The sequence below is a fragment of the Quercus lobata genome, chromosome 3, assembly GCF_001633185.2.
Source record: "Quercus lobata isolate SW786 chromosome 3, ValleyOak3.0 Primary Assembly, whole genome shotgun sequence".
In the NCBI taxonomy this organism is placed as follows: domain Eukaryota; kingdom Viridiplantae; phylum Streptophyta; class Magnoliopsida; order Fagales; family Fagaceae; genus Quercus; species Quercus lobata.
The window spans coordinates 58176738-58189582 of record NC_044906.1 but is presented as its reverse complement, the minus strand read 5'-3'; the positions used below and the strand labels follow the sequence as shown (position 1 = coordinate 58189582).

Genomic DNA, 12845 nt, shown 5'->3' with positions numbered 1-12845 from the left:
GAAATGAATATTTTATTAAATAAATATGTATAATAGATAAACTGATGTGGTTATTTTGTAAAAGTAAGTGTGTAAAACTGAAAAAGTAGGTTTTTTCTTGCAAAATAGATGGAAATTTTGCACTGACTGATGTAGTTGCTTTAAGAACCACAATGCTAGCCCAGAAGACAACACAAAAAAGCCAACAATTCACACATTGAAGATATATATATATATATAAGAGTACCTTCCCACATCACTAGACTTGACTAAACTAGAATTCACCCTAAGGCATGGAACTGATGCAAAAGTCTATATCATTTTTAGAGCCTCAATGACAATAATCTTGGGTTCCAAATAATATTATCAAAAATATTAGCAATCCAAACTAACGATCATGCACAAGAACATAAATATTTACGTGGAAAACTCTTTCTCTTTGAAAGGAAAAAACCACTGGACAAACTTCGAATAATTTCACTATTATCAAATTAATTACAATAATTCTTGTGTATATCTCATGGTTAAAGAAAAATCTCTCTTATTTTTCTTTGCTCTCATACACACGTTAATTATCTCTTTCAAAGGCGGCAACACTTTACTCTCTCCTCCTTAGCTATTTTCTTGAAGGCGGCAACCATTTACTCTCTTCTCTTTGGCTATCTTCTTGAAGGTGGCAACACCTTACTCTCTCCTTCCTCTTGCATTCCTCCCAATCAAAAATACCTTTTATCTCTCTTGGTTTCACGCTTTATTTTCCCTCTCCCCATAGGAAGGACCTTTGGGCCAAAGCCAAAGCCAAAGCCAAAGCTCACAAATTCTTTGTAGCATTGTCTATTTATAAGACTATTTTGCTATTCCCTCTTGAGTTAGGAATATATCACCTCTTTAACAAAAAGTTTATTTCCTCTTGAACTAGGTATACATTACATCTTTAAAAAGGAATAAACTTCCTTCCACACCAAGGAATAGTCTTTTCTTCTATAACAAGGAACCCAAATTAATTTTTTCTTCTTCAACTAGGAAACCTAATTGACTTTCCAAGTCACAATTGGAATTTAAGGTAATTTCTGAACAAATAACAGGTGACCCTATCTCAATTTTTGAACCTTTTCTCAGCAGCCCTGCCTCAGCTGGTGGCTCTTTCGATTCATGCACAGTTGTAAATGTAACCACACTTGTACGGCGAATCTAATTGCTTAAGCTATCAAATTGTGATGTTGAAAAACTACAAAACTTAGAGCATGGAAGAGAGGTAGTAAATGATAGAGATAATGATACCAGGAGCAGGATATCTAGGGGCTGTTTGGTAACGTTATTCTAGTAACGTTATTTGTATTTTTTGGAAATACGTATAGGTAAAAAAATGTGTAAAAATACAAGTAATGTTGTTTAAAAAATGAAAAGTGTTGCTTAAACTATCATACCAAATGGCCCCTATCTATCAAAGAAATAGGACATTTTGTACGTGTGGAATTTCAAATAGGTTGAATATGAGAGAGAGTGTTAAGTTGGGCCTGAGAATGGCTGTATTGGATATTTTTGGTTGGTCCAATTAATATTGGACCTGAGTTTTCAAGACCCAAGAAAAAGCCTAAATAAAATTAAGGAAAGTCCACTTTGAAATAAAATTATTATTTTCTCATTTTAAGTACTATTTTTTGAATCTCACACTACTTTTTGTTTTAGCCTTATTTTAAATAATTTAAAGGTCTGTTTGGGATCTACTTATTTTGCTGAAACTGAAAACTTTTTTATGAAAGTACTGTAGATAAAGATAAAAATTAGCTGAAATAATATAGTGAGACTCATGAATAGTATCAAAAAGTATAGTGATACCCATGAATAATAGCAAAAATAAACTGAATAGTAAAATAAGTTTGCCACTTTCATCAATGCCAAACGCACACTAAGTTTCAGCTTTTTTAAAATAAGCTGACTTTTAACTTTTTGACTCATATTATGAAAATAAGTTACCAAAAATAGGCAATTCCTAATTGGACTAGTGTCACAAATGTTTTTACTAATATTATATATATATATATATATAGTGGAATATATAGCCTGTTTTAATTTGTAGATAAAACAGTATTAGGATTTCAAATGAGCTTATTTGAAAGTGATTCTGATTCATTCATAATCTGTCATTCTAAAATAACTTATGAAAAATGTTGTCAATGTAGTATTGTTGTTTGACAAAATGACTAACACAATACTCCATTTTTTCCATGTACCAAGAAAGATTCATAAACCTATGAAAAATGGGTAATTGTGTCTTTATGAATCTATGGAATCAATATATGGTGGTTGTAGTTTTCATTGCTGCACGATCCTTAATTTTCATAGAAGAATATTCAACTTTGACAATTGAAATGAGTTACGTATTTTGTGTTGGCTAATTTTATGACAAATTTTAGCCTTTTAGGTCACGAACAATGTAATTGATAGGGATGTTAATTGGTTGAGCATTGAAACATTCTATCCACTAGGTGAGATTCAAGACCTTGATTAAGCAAAAACTTGTAATCTGTTGAGCAAAATTGAAGTTTGGACAAAAAGTGTCAACAGTGGTTTGCTTGAGACTTAGTCAAGTGAACCCCTATTATGGATAGAACCAACTTGGCTTCCCACAGTTGTTTTTGTAGCCGCCTCAAGCCCACATTTTACTTGCATTTAAACCTTATTTTAACCCTAATTATTAGAGAAGATGATAATTGGAAAAATATAGAGAAAATCCATTATAACAACTCTTCATAAAGTATCCTTAATAGTTGTATTATTCTATCGATAAGTTCACCTACATTGTGTTGGGGCTTGATAAAAAGATTAATATAGACAAATCCAAATTTTCAAGATTCCCTTGGAGTGGTGTAGAGATTAATCTGCAAGCAGCAATTATTTGTGAAACAAATCGTGTAACAAATCATGTCCGTTTGGCATGATTAATTTTGTCAACTTATTTTACTATTCAGCTTATTTTTACTACTATTCGTAGGTCCTACTACATTTTTTGGTACTATTCATGGGTTTTACTATACTATTTCAGTTAACTTTTACCTTTATCTACAGTATTTTCAGCAAAATAATCGTATCCCAAATAGACCCTTAGGGTCTATAGTTGCTAAAAAAAGTGGGGAGATTAGGTACCGTGTCGAACTACATGTATGAGAATGTCGTGTTAGTGGAAGTCTAAACCATTGAAGTGTTTTTACATTGGTAATATTTCTACAAGGGCTTTCACTTCATGGACAAATACTGCCTCTTGCGTGATTTTGATTATGCTTATATGTTCATTATTTGATTATTTTGGAATGTGTGCTAATAACTACCTTGAGTCGTAATTTAACTAATTCATTAAAATTGATAAGTAAACTGTAATGGGTCTAAATAATGTTTTTTAAAAATGAAATGCATTTGACCAACAACATTAAGAGCTCGAGTTTCACCTACATTAGTCATAGACCTACACAATGCAAGAAAAATTTGACGATTTGGTTTTTTGTTAGTAAAAAATGAAAATAGTAAATAAGACTTATAAATGTTAGTTTTGAACCCGCTCTTAGAATCATGTAATTACTTTATAACGAAGTATATAGTTGATAAAATATATATTTTTTTCCTAAAAAAAAATTATATGGCATAATGCAATAAGTTATTTTTAAAATGTAGTAAGTTTTTTTTATTTTTTATTTTTATTTTTAAGGAAACATAATTCATTTTACTTTTAATTATTATATATGACAAGATATTTTTGTAAATAATCTAATGTGTGGTTGAAATTTGTTTCTAATACTTCTTACAAATGATTCATCATCTCTATAAATCTTGAATGACCTACAGAGAGAGTAGATATATCTAAATCTCCTACTTATATATATATAAAAGACTTTAATAACACAAGAAAATTGTCATTTTATTAAGAACAGGAATGGACCCAGGATTTTAAACTAGTAGAGATCGGAGTATTAAAAAAAAAATATTCATATAGACATCCATATAGTATTAAAAAATTATAAATACACAAAATTGTTATTTTTAAATACATTAAGATGCAATTATCTACCAACAAAGATAAAAACAAAAACAAAAATAATGTTTTTTTTTTTAATACTAGGCAGGTTAGGAATTTTTTTTTTTAGTTAGAGCATTCACAGTGGTAGTGTTAAAATTTTAGCTTTTAATACCTCAAAAAATTACTTTATCTATTTTACTACTTCACTTTACAATACACCAAAAATCAAATGTTCTATTTTTTTTTTTTTATCACTTCATTTAAAATAATATAAACAACTCATTAAAATAATAAGGAAGAGATAGAATTTGAATTTTTTAATTAAATGAAGAGATATAATCTTAATAAAATATTTTATTTTATTTTTAACAACTTGCTACAGTAAACTGGTATGTAATTGCAAAAAATTTAGCTTTATCTTCTCCAATAACACATTTTTTTATTCTTTGGAGGTAAAATAGTTTTTTTTTTTTCCCTAAAATACAATCACCATTATGAATATTTTTATTTTTTTTATAACTTTTTGGATTGGATAGTTGCTATTTGGGTTAAGCTAACTAGACTGATCGGGGAGAATGGGGCCCAACTACAAAAATGAAATATAGAATGATTAAAAAAAAAATTGGACCTAGGGGGGCCTGAACCCGCACCTGGGTCTATCCCTGATTAAGAACCTACCAACATTAAGCTAAAAATGAGACATAACTGTCAATAAAGTAGCAATTTTTTCTACACAAATCTCTCCTCCCAAAGAATCATCAAAGTGGACTAAATGGACCAAAGTGGACCATTGAATTGGACCTAATGACTAAAGTGGACTGAAGTGGATCAAAATAGACTGAATACGTCGAACTAAATTGAAATGCTATGCTAATATGACTCATCAAGAGCTTGTCAACAATAAATACTTTTTAAATGTTATATAGATGATTACAACATCTCACCTACACTTGATCTACAGGAAAAATGACATGCATTTCACCCAATGTAGAGTTCGTATAAGAGCTTGTGTACAATTACAAAGGAATTAAAACTAGGTACAATTTTTTAGATATTATATCTTATATTGCTACTTAATTAATAGTATAGTTTATTTTTCCATACCATTATTGTGGATTAATTATAGGTGGTGAATGACAACATGGAAAGTATAACTACTTTCAGATACTAGGCTCATAGATTAAGAATTATTATCAGTAAGAGTTGCTTTTACAATTTGAGTAACGAAACTAGTGGGTTTTTTTTTTTTTTTTAGTCAAGATTATAATATGCTCACACACGTGCTAAAAATAACATGGGTTTGATTTGGTTAGATGTTTTGGGAGTTTAAAATAGTGTTTTTAAAACCAAAAACTCTGTTTTGCAACCATAATTCTTTATAATTTTTTTACAAACATTCATCTTAAACTCAAAACACAATTTTCGAATAGCTTATACAAACACACCTATGATCTAACTCATAGAAAGAGAACTAATAATAGTAAGGAGTCCCCCTTTAGCTTCAAAAAAAAAGTCATCTTGAACATCAACATTAATCCAAGCATGAGTGACCTTTCTTGGATGATCTCGACTAATAGCTGTTAGGTAGACAATGTTAGACCACATAGCAACAAGTTAAAATCCAATTTACACCTCAACAATGAGTAAGTCTAATTATATTTGACAAACTATTCACAAGTCAATTTCCTCTAAAGAACAACATTATTGGCTAAGTTCCATCATGTAAAAAAATGGTTGAATTAGAGGGCTGATGTTCATTTAATCATCCACCATCCACGTTAGCCATGCAACTAATTTTATTCTGAATTAATACTTTTGACTAAATATGTAATATGTATAAATTTTTTTTCACGTCATTATTATTAATTCTAATATATTTAGTTGTTTGGTAAAAATCAATATTTAATTTTTTTTTAATTATAACATATTTTTAGTATTTATGATTAGAAATAAGGCCAAAATGGCCAAATACCACTATTTGGCAAAATATATAGGGATCTATCATTGTTTGCAAAATAATTAGGAATTTACCACTTTTTTAAAACTCGAGTTGTCGTATAACTTGTATTTCACAAACTCGAGTTCCATGAAAAATAGCCACCAATTTTTTATGTAACTCGAGTTCTAGGAACTCAAGTTTTATAAAAAAAATAGTATGGCAAACTTGAAAACTATTTTTTCAAAGAACTCAAGTTTCTGGAACTCGAGTTACACAGCAAACTCAAGTTCCAAAAGAGTAGTACATCCATATATATTTCCAAAACAATCGTAGATCCTTACATATTTTGTCAAATAGTGGTATTTAACCATTTTAGCCTTAGAAATAGTGTCAATGTATGTCAAGGATGGAGCCACAATTTTGAGTTAAGGGGGGTGACTTCAACTTCTAGATCTACAAATTCTTAGTCGCTGAGGTTTTTTTTTTTTTTTTTGAGTTTTTGATGTGTGCATCTACTGAATAAAGACAAAATTATTCAGTTTAAAACTTTTTAAAAGGCCAGTTGTTTGTTTGAGTAAAATTGGTTAATTAAACTTAATTTTTTTTAGCTTTGCTATTGGTGATTTTTGTTGTTGCACAAATGTTTTTGGGCTAGTATATGTTTTTTTAGAATTTAGATCTATAAATTTTTTAATGACCTTTAAATTGAGAAAAATGCTAGAAGTATATTGTTGATATAGTGAGTAATTATTTGTAAGTAAAAAAGTGATGTGAGTGATAAGCTCAAATTGGAACTGATAAGAATTTGTATCTCAATAGTTTGTAAAATGTTGTAGATGAATTTGTAACTTTACTGTTACTCTAAAAAGAATTAATGATATTGTTGAGGGGGACAAAATATAATTTTATAGAACAAATATATATATATATATATATATATATGTACACACACTAATATCTTTTTTTTTTTTAATTGGGGGGGAGGGGGGGGGGGGCATTGTCCCCCATAGTCAATGCATGCCTCCATCCATAATCTATGTTGATTTAAATTTTGTCATCTTCTTTTCAATAAAACAATCAAATATTAAATAAAACCCTATTAAATTAGATTTGATATTCTTTTTAAAAATTCTAAAAAAATTAATTACGTCATTTTCAAAAAAAAAATCTTTAAATTGAATATAACTTAATAATTAAATATGTAAGATAATTTTTTTGTTGAATTTATTTATGATTGCATGAATTTTAAAGACCACAAAAAAATTATTTTAAAAATTATGTGATTGATTTTATTTTTGTTTAGAATAAGAAGTAAATTTGTCCCTTTTTTTTCTTTTTTTTTTGTTTGTTCGACTATCTATGACACCATAAATAATACTAGTCTCATCACATGCACTTTGTGCAATGAGGCTCTTTAAATCTTTGAGGTGAATTTGAGTTTGCTAAATGCTTAAAAAAAAAATTATTAAAAAAAAAGGTAAAAGAAGCAAGAAAAAAAAATAGTGTGTGTAAAAAAGATAAGAGCTTGTTTGGATGGATGAGTTTTAAGTGATATCACTTAATTTTCTATTTCCATCATCCAAATCGTGTGGGTCCCACGGATGAGCATTTGTTTGGATGAGTTTTGGATCATTGTTTCCATCACTCAATTCTCTGATTTTTGAGTGATGAGTTATGGAAACTGAAAGTACATTTTAGGTGTTTTTAGTTTCCATAACTTTCTTTTTAATGACATTTCTGTAATTAAACATACATTGAGGGACTCACAAGTCAAGTAAGCCACAACTTTTGACTCTTTTTTTTTTTTTCCTCACTAGGTTCGGTGAGGTTTTTTTTTTTTTTTTTTTTTTTTTTTTCAACTGGGTTCGGTGAGTTTGGGTATTGGGGTTGAAGAAAAAAAAAAAGTAAAAGCTGCACCAAATTATAGGTATGGGGCCCACAAACAATTGAAAAATATTGAGTGATGACAAATAAGTGATGGTGCCAAACGGGTGAGGTGTAGGGAGTTGGGGTATTTTAAGTGATAAGTAATGAGTGACGAAAATTAAGTGATAAGTGATGAGTGACCATTTTTTTTAACCAAACAAGCCCTAAGTGCCTTATAACTCAATAGTATTGTCTACTTCTCTCGATACAGAGAACTTAGTTTTAAATAACCATTTATTATTAGAAGAATTAATAATAATAAAAAGATAGATATCTCCAATTATAATAATAATAAATAAATAAATAAAGTTGATGGTCAACTATGAATTTAATGTATTAAAATATATTGAATAAAAAATCAAAATCTAAATTAGGGTCGGCGAATTGGTTAATAGCACTTTCAAGTAATTATGTCTGTTTGTGTTACAATCACTTCACATATTTCGGTATCATTAAAAAAAAAAAAGATCGTAAATAAAGCAATGAACATAAACCTCAAGATCCACAAACGAATGCTTTGCACATTTTGTAACATCTAACAAATACCAATTTATCCCATTAATGTCTCAACAAAATTCACTCACAAACTTTCAAAAGAACGAATTTACACTTGAATCAACATAGAAAAATGAGACAAATACGTAAGTAAATCATACAAAAAAGTTTCAACAGTCACACAAATAAGCCTATAATATATATTTAGTTCACAAACCTACAATTTTTCCTTATCTCACCCTGACTTCCTGTAAGCACATCAATGTAACCCATTTTCACCATAGCTGCCCCAAACTTATAAGCCCATGCTTGACCGTGCCTTGCATTATTTCTAACAATTTCAACCGTTGAAGTGCTGCTCAAAAGAGATTGATCAGAGGTCAATAAGCCATGGTGGTTCTTCAAATTTTTATAGTACTTATTATCAAGCCTATATGGTGTAAGTACATCAAGAGGTACTATTGGATCGTTGCCATTATTAGCATTTTTCGGACACTTGGTCTTTAAGTCTCTAGCAAATATGGGATCCATTGAAGTGTCTTGTAGATTTGTTTCACTGAAATTGTATAATCGCTCTGAGAAAGAAGAACAATGTGACCTTCCAATGGAATGTGCCCCAGAAAGTGTCACCATTTCATCAAGACTAAGTCCTTTTCGTGCAAATCTTTCTTCTAGTTCCTGAGCATTGAGGGTAGGTGGTGGAAGGTTTTGATCGGGCTCATCCTTACGTGATACCCTGCCATCACGGCGTCCTGATGGCACCATGTAACTTATGCCTCCAACTTTGTAAGCACTGTCACGAGCAGCAAATGCAACAATGTCTGCGCATGAGACTGTTTGTGGGCATTGAGCTTCAAGTTTAGCCTTTGCTTCAAATATCACTTCAAAGCCTCTTAAGCTTGGATTGTTGGCTCGATTGTCCTTCTCGGCTTGATTTCCAGGGGTTGAATCAAGTAGGACAGAAGCATCACAACCCTGGCATAGATAACATGTACAATATTAAACTCCACATCTTAGTAATTAAGTAGCTTATATGGTATATTCGGAGAAAAAAAAGAAGCAAAAGGGACTACAGATTTAGGTACAGTTTCGGTTAAACATATTACAAGTTAATTGGTGTTTCAAAGAGCTAATTAACATACCCTGACGAAACAATCATGAAAATGCATTCTGATGAGGCCAGCAGCTAGGCCAGGGTTACTTGACACAGCTTTGTTCACAGTGTTTCTCACAATGGTCTCTGCAGAAGGACAAGTTGATTGATAGAATCCCACTTTGAGTGATGGCATAGCCAGTGACATTGACACCATCATAGACATAGTAACAAAGAAAACCAAGCAAAATTTGATTGTTACCATAGTTACTCTACAACCCAAACACTGCAATACTCTAATGAGGGAATGAATAAGACTGAGAGTAAAGAGCAGAGAAAGAACAGCTAAAGAAGAATATTATAAGCAAGATGGAGATGAAGATAAAGGTTGTTGTTAGCCAAGTATTTATAGGAATGAAGTTAGTGAAGATGGGACTGGCAGTTTTACTCTGTAAACCAAATCATGCATTGCGGCATAGAAGAGAGACTTGAAGCTGTCTAAGTTTGAGGGTTTCCATGGTAACAAAGAGGAAACAGTCCTCTTTGGCTCACTCCAACGTGCAGTAGCTTATTTTACAAGATCTTCCATCCTATTAGCCCATTAGAAATTGAGTAGGTAGTGATGCATTTATGTTCTTTGACAGTTAGGGATGTGACATCCCGGATGTCAACTTGGGGAAGGTAGGAAGGTACAATAATGTACGTACGTAAATACCCCACAGACATGCACCTACTGCAGACTAGGTCAATGAGCTTAATTTTCTGCATCTTTGTATAGTTTTTCATTATATTTTAACATCTTGATTAGGACAAAGGAAATGGATGGAAGAGAAGTACTGAAAGGGATAGTGGATCCCACCATTATTCATTTATTCTACTGTTTGATAGTTTTTCAAGCGCGTGGCAGGTAAGAAATTAGGGAAATGATCATTTTCCTCAATAATTAAGAGAAATAAATTTTTTTTGTTCCTAATTTATTTTATAGATTTTCAAATAGACTAGGAAACTAGAATTTTAAAAATATATATATATATATATATCCTTTTCTATTCCATTATATTTTTTATAAAAATCTATTTATCTCATTTTATGTATAGTATTATAATTGAGAAAACAAGTGATCAACCGAGTAATTATTCTGTATTTTCAAAATATAATAACATGCCCTCTCCGCTCACATAATAGCAATAGGGCATACTTATTAAATTTATACCTTAATCTACCATTCACATAATAAAGGAGAGAGTACCTAATAATTTCCATGATTAAGTATGACAAACTACCTGGATCTCTCATTAATTGACCAAGTAGCCAGCATTTTCATTATCAGTTGGAACTCATTTTAGATGATCATTTATTAGTCATCTTAAGGAAAAGGTCCTCTTTGATTGGTGAAATGTCATTCTCAACTTACAAATCCAAACTTTTATTTGGTGGACTAAGACAAAATGAATAGTTATAAAAAGACAACTTTTAGCTTAGTTCAACCCCTCAACATTTCTCACACTTTTCTTCATAATTATTTTAGTTCGGCTAGATAAAAACTCCACATAAAGTGTCACATACTCCATCACATTGAATAACCATTCACTCGATATGAGACCACCAGAACACCTGGTTTAGAGAGGGTGTGAAAATTTCCGTGAGCACAAACTTAGAGTAATATTTTTCCCATTTGACAATTGTACATATAATGGACCACAGAAAAATCAATGGGCAAGTTGTTCACATCCTACATCATGTTTATAATTATTAGTTGGAAAAATGCACTATATACATCATGTGGTCATAAATGTCCTAAATTTGTTGTGTTATTTAAGAGGAGCTCTGATTGTGTTGATGAAATAAAGGGTTTCTTTCATTTATTCTCTCCTTCATTCTTTTTTTTTTTTTTTTTTTTTTTGAAAAAATAATGTTAACATAGCCTGTTCCCCCTTTTTTTTTAAAGAAAAAGAATTAAGGTTCAAAACTCCTATCCCCCATCTATCATCTACCATCAATTAACCAAAAAATTAAATAACTGAATTAATGGAATATTTATCAAGATAATAATCTAGTTAGTTGAATTAGAAAAATATAGTAGTTTCAAGGGGGGTTTAGGACCCTTTTTTGTTCTGGTTTTATTTAGCTAAGGCAACCTCAATGAAAAAAAAAATGCACAGTATTGGGCCTCAAAGCCCAACGAGATCCAAGGTTTCTACCAACCCAACAAATTAACAAATAACTCCCAAATCCAGCCTTTCAAGCAAAAAGCCTATAACATAGTCCTAAATTAATCAAATGGCTTCTAGGTTTCTACTTTCAAAAGAAGCAACTTCAGCCACAGCTCAAGTCTTTTAGCAATGCATTAAAGCCTCCTCAAGCCTAAATTCCTAGGCAACTTTATCCGAAATTATTTTAGCACAAGCCAAAGGCTTAAATCTAAGACCCAAGCACCACCCAAAACAAATAAATAAAACTCTCAAAAGGTTAAGTGTTAGATACCTAATTCCAACATTGGCAAAAAGAGAAAGTCTACTGAGTTATAATTAATTAGACTCATTGTAGGGTCGGTTTTTGAGGCCCAAGCCCAGTAAGTAAGTGATTCTGGCCTAAAGAACCCTAAACAATGAATTTGTAGAGAGCGGGTTATAGAACTAGCGCTTGACGAAGTAAATGTTAGTTAATTGTATGCCATGCAGCAGTTTGAATGTAAGAATATCTCCTTTATGTCCACAGGGTGTTCGGTCCGAGAAGACGTATGGGTGCACCTCTAGTTCTAATTAAAGACTATAGCAATCCTCTCTCTCTCTATCTCCTTTTTCTTCCCTTTTTTCGAATCCCTTCTTCATGGGGATTTTCTTCTCTTATATAGCCTCCTTAAATTAATAAGAGTCTTACACTTGTTAACCATCTAGACCTTCACTTGAGTGCCTGTCCCATCGGACATCCACCCTATCTTTCTGTGAGTTGCATTGGCCAATGTAACACTGTTCGCCTGTCTTCTCTACATTAATGCGGCTGGAAAAGTAGCTTCCTTGCATTTAATGCAGCAGTTGTGGTTTCCCCCTGGACATCTTACATTTTCTTCCTTCTTCCTGCTTTGTGAGGCTCATCCTTACTACCCATATTCGTTTGGGATGATTCTTCACTATGGATAGAGCGCACATTGGACCCGTATTTGGTACGTCCGAGGAGACATTCCTCCTCAGACGTCTTTTAAATAAGTTGGGCTGGAAGTCTTTTGGTGTCCCTTTTCCCCCTTGATCATGGCTGGACTCCGTATGGGGCCCAAGGCCCATTGTTTGAATTGGGAATTTTACCTCTACAATAGCCCCTCAAAATTCCGACTCTTTCTCTCTTGTCTGAGGAGGAAAGGCGGGATTTTGACATTCATAGGATCATTTATTGTGGATTCCTGC

General features: G+C 31.6%; 1 protein-coding gene across 1 annotated transcript; it reads right to left on the bottom strand.

The window, feature by feature from the left end:
• Window positions 1-8555: 8555 nt before the first annotated feature.
• On the bottom strand, window positions 8556-9920 carry LOC115982398 (peroxidase 5-like). The gene is made up of 2 exons (XM_031104985.1): window positions 9494-9920; window positions 8556-9326 (listed from the first exon to the last, which is right to left on the bottom strand). Exons 1-2 carry the CDS (start codon window positions 9707-9709, stop codon window positions 8556-8558), a joined length of 987 nt encoding a protein of 328 aa, XP_030960845.1. The 5' UTR covers window positions 9710-9920.
• Between the last annotated feature and the right edge of the window lie 2925 nt (window positions 9921-12845).

Bases quoted from the DNA above. Each gene is read 5' to 3' on its own strand.
- LOC115982398 (XM_031104985.1), bottom strand. From the start codon at position 9,709: ATGGTAACAATCAAATTTTGCTTGGTTTTCTTTGTTACTATGTCTATG. The intron at 9,327-9,493 runs GTATGTTAATTA...TATCTATGCCAG, and splicing joins TTCATGATTGTTTCGTCAGG to GGTTGTGATGCTTCTGTCCT.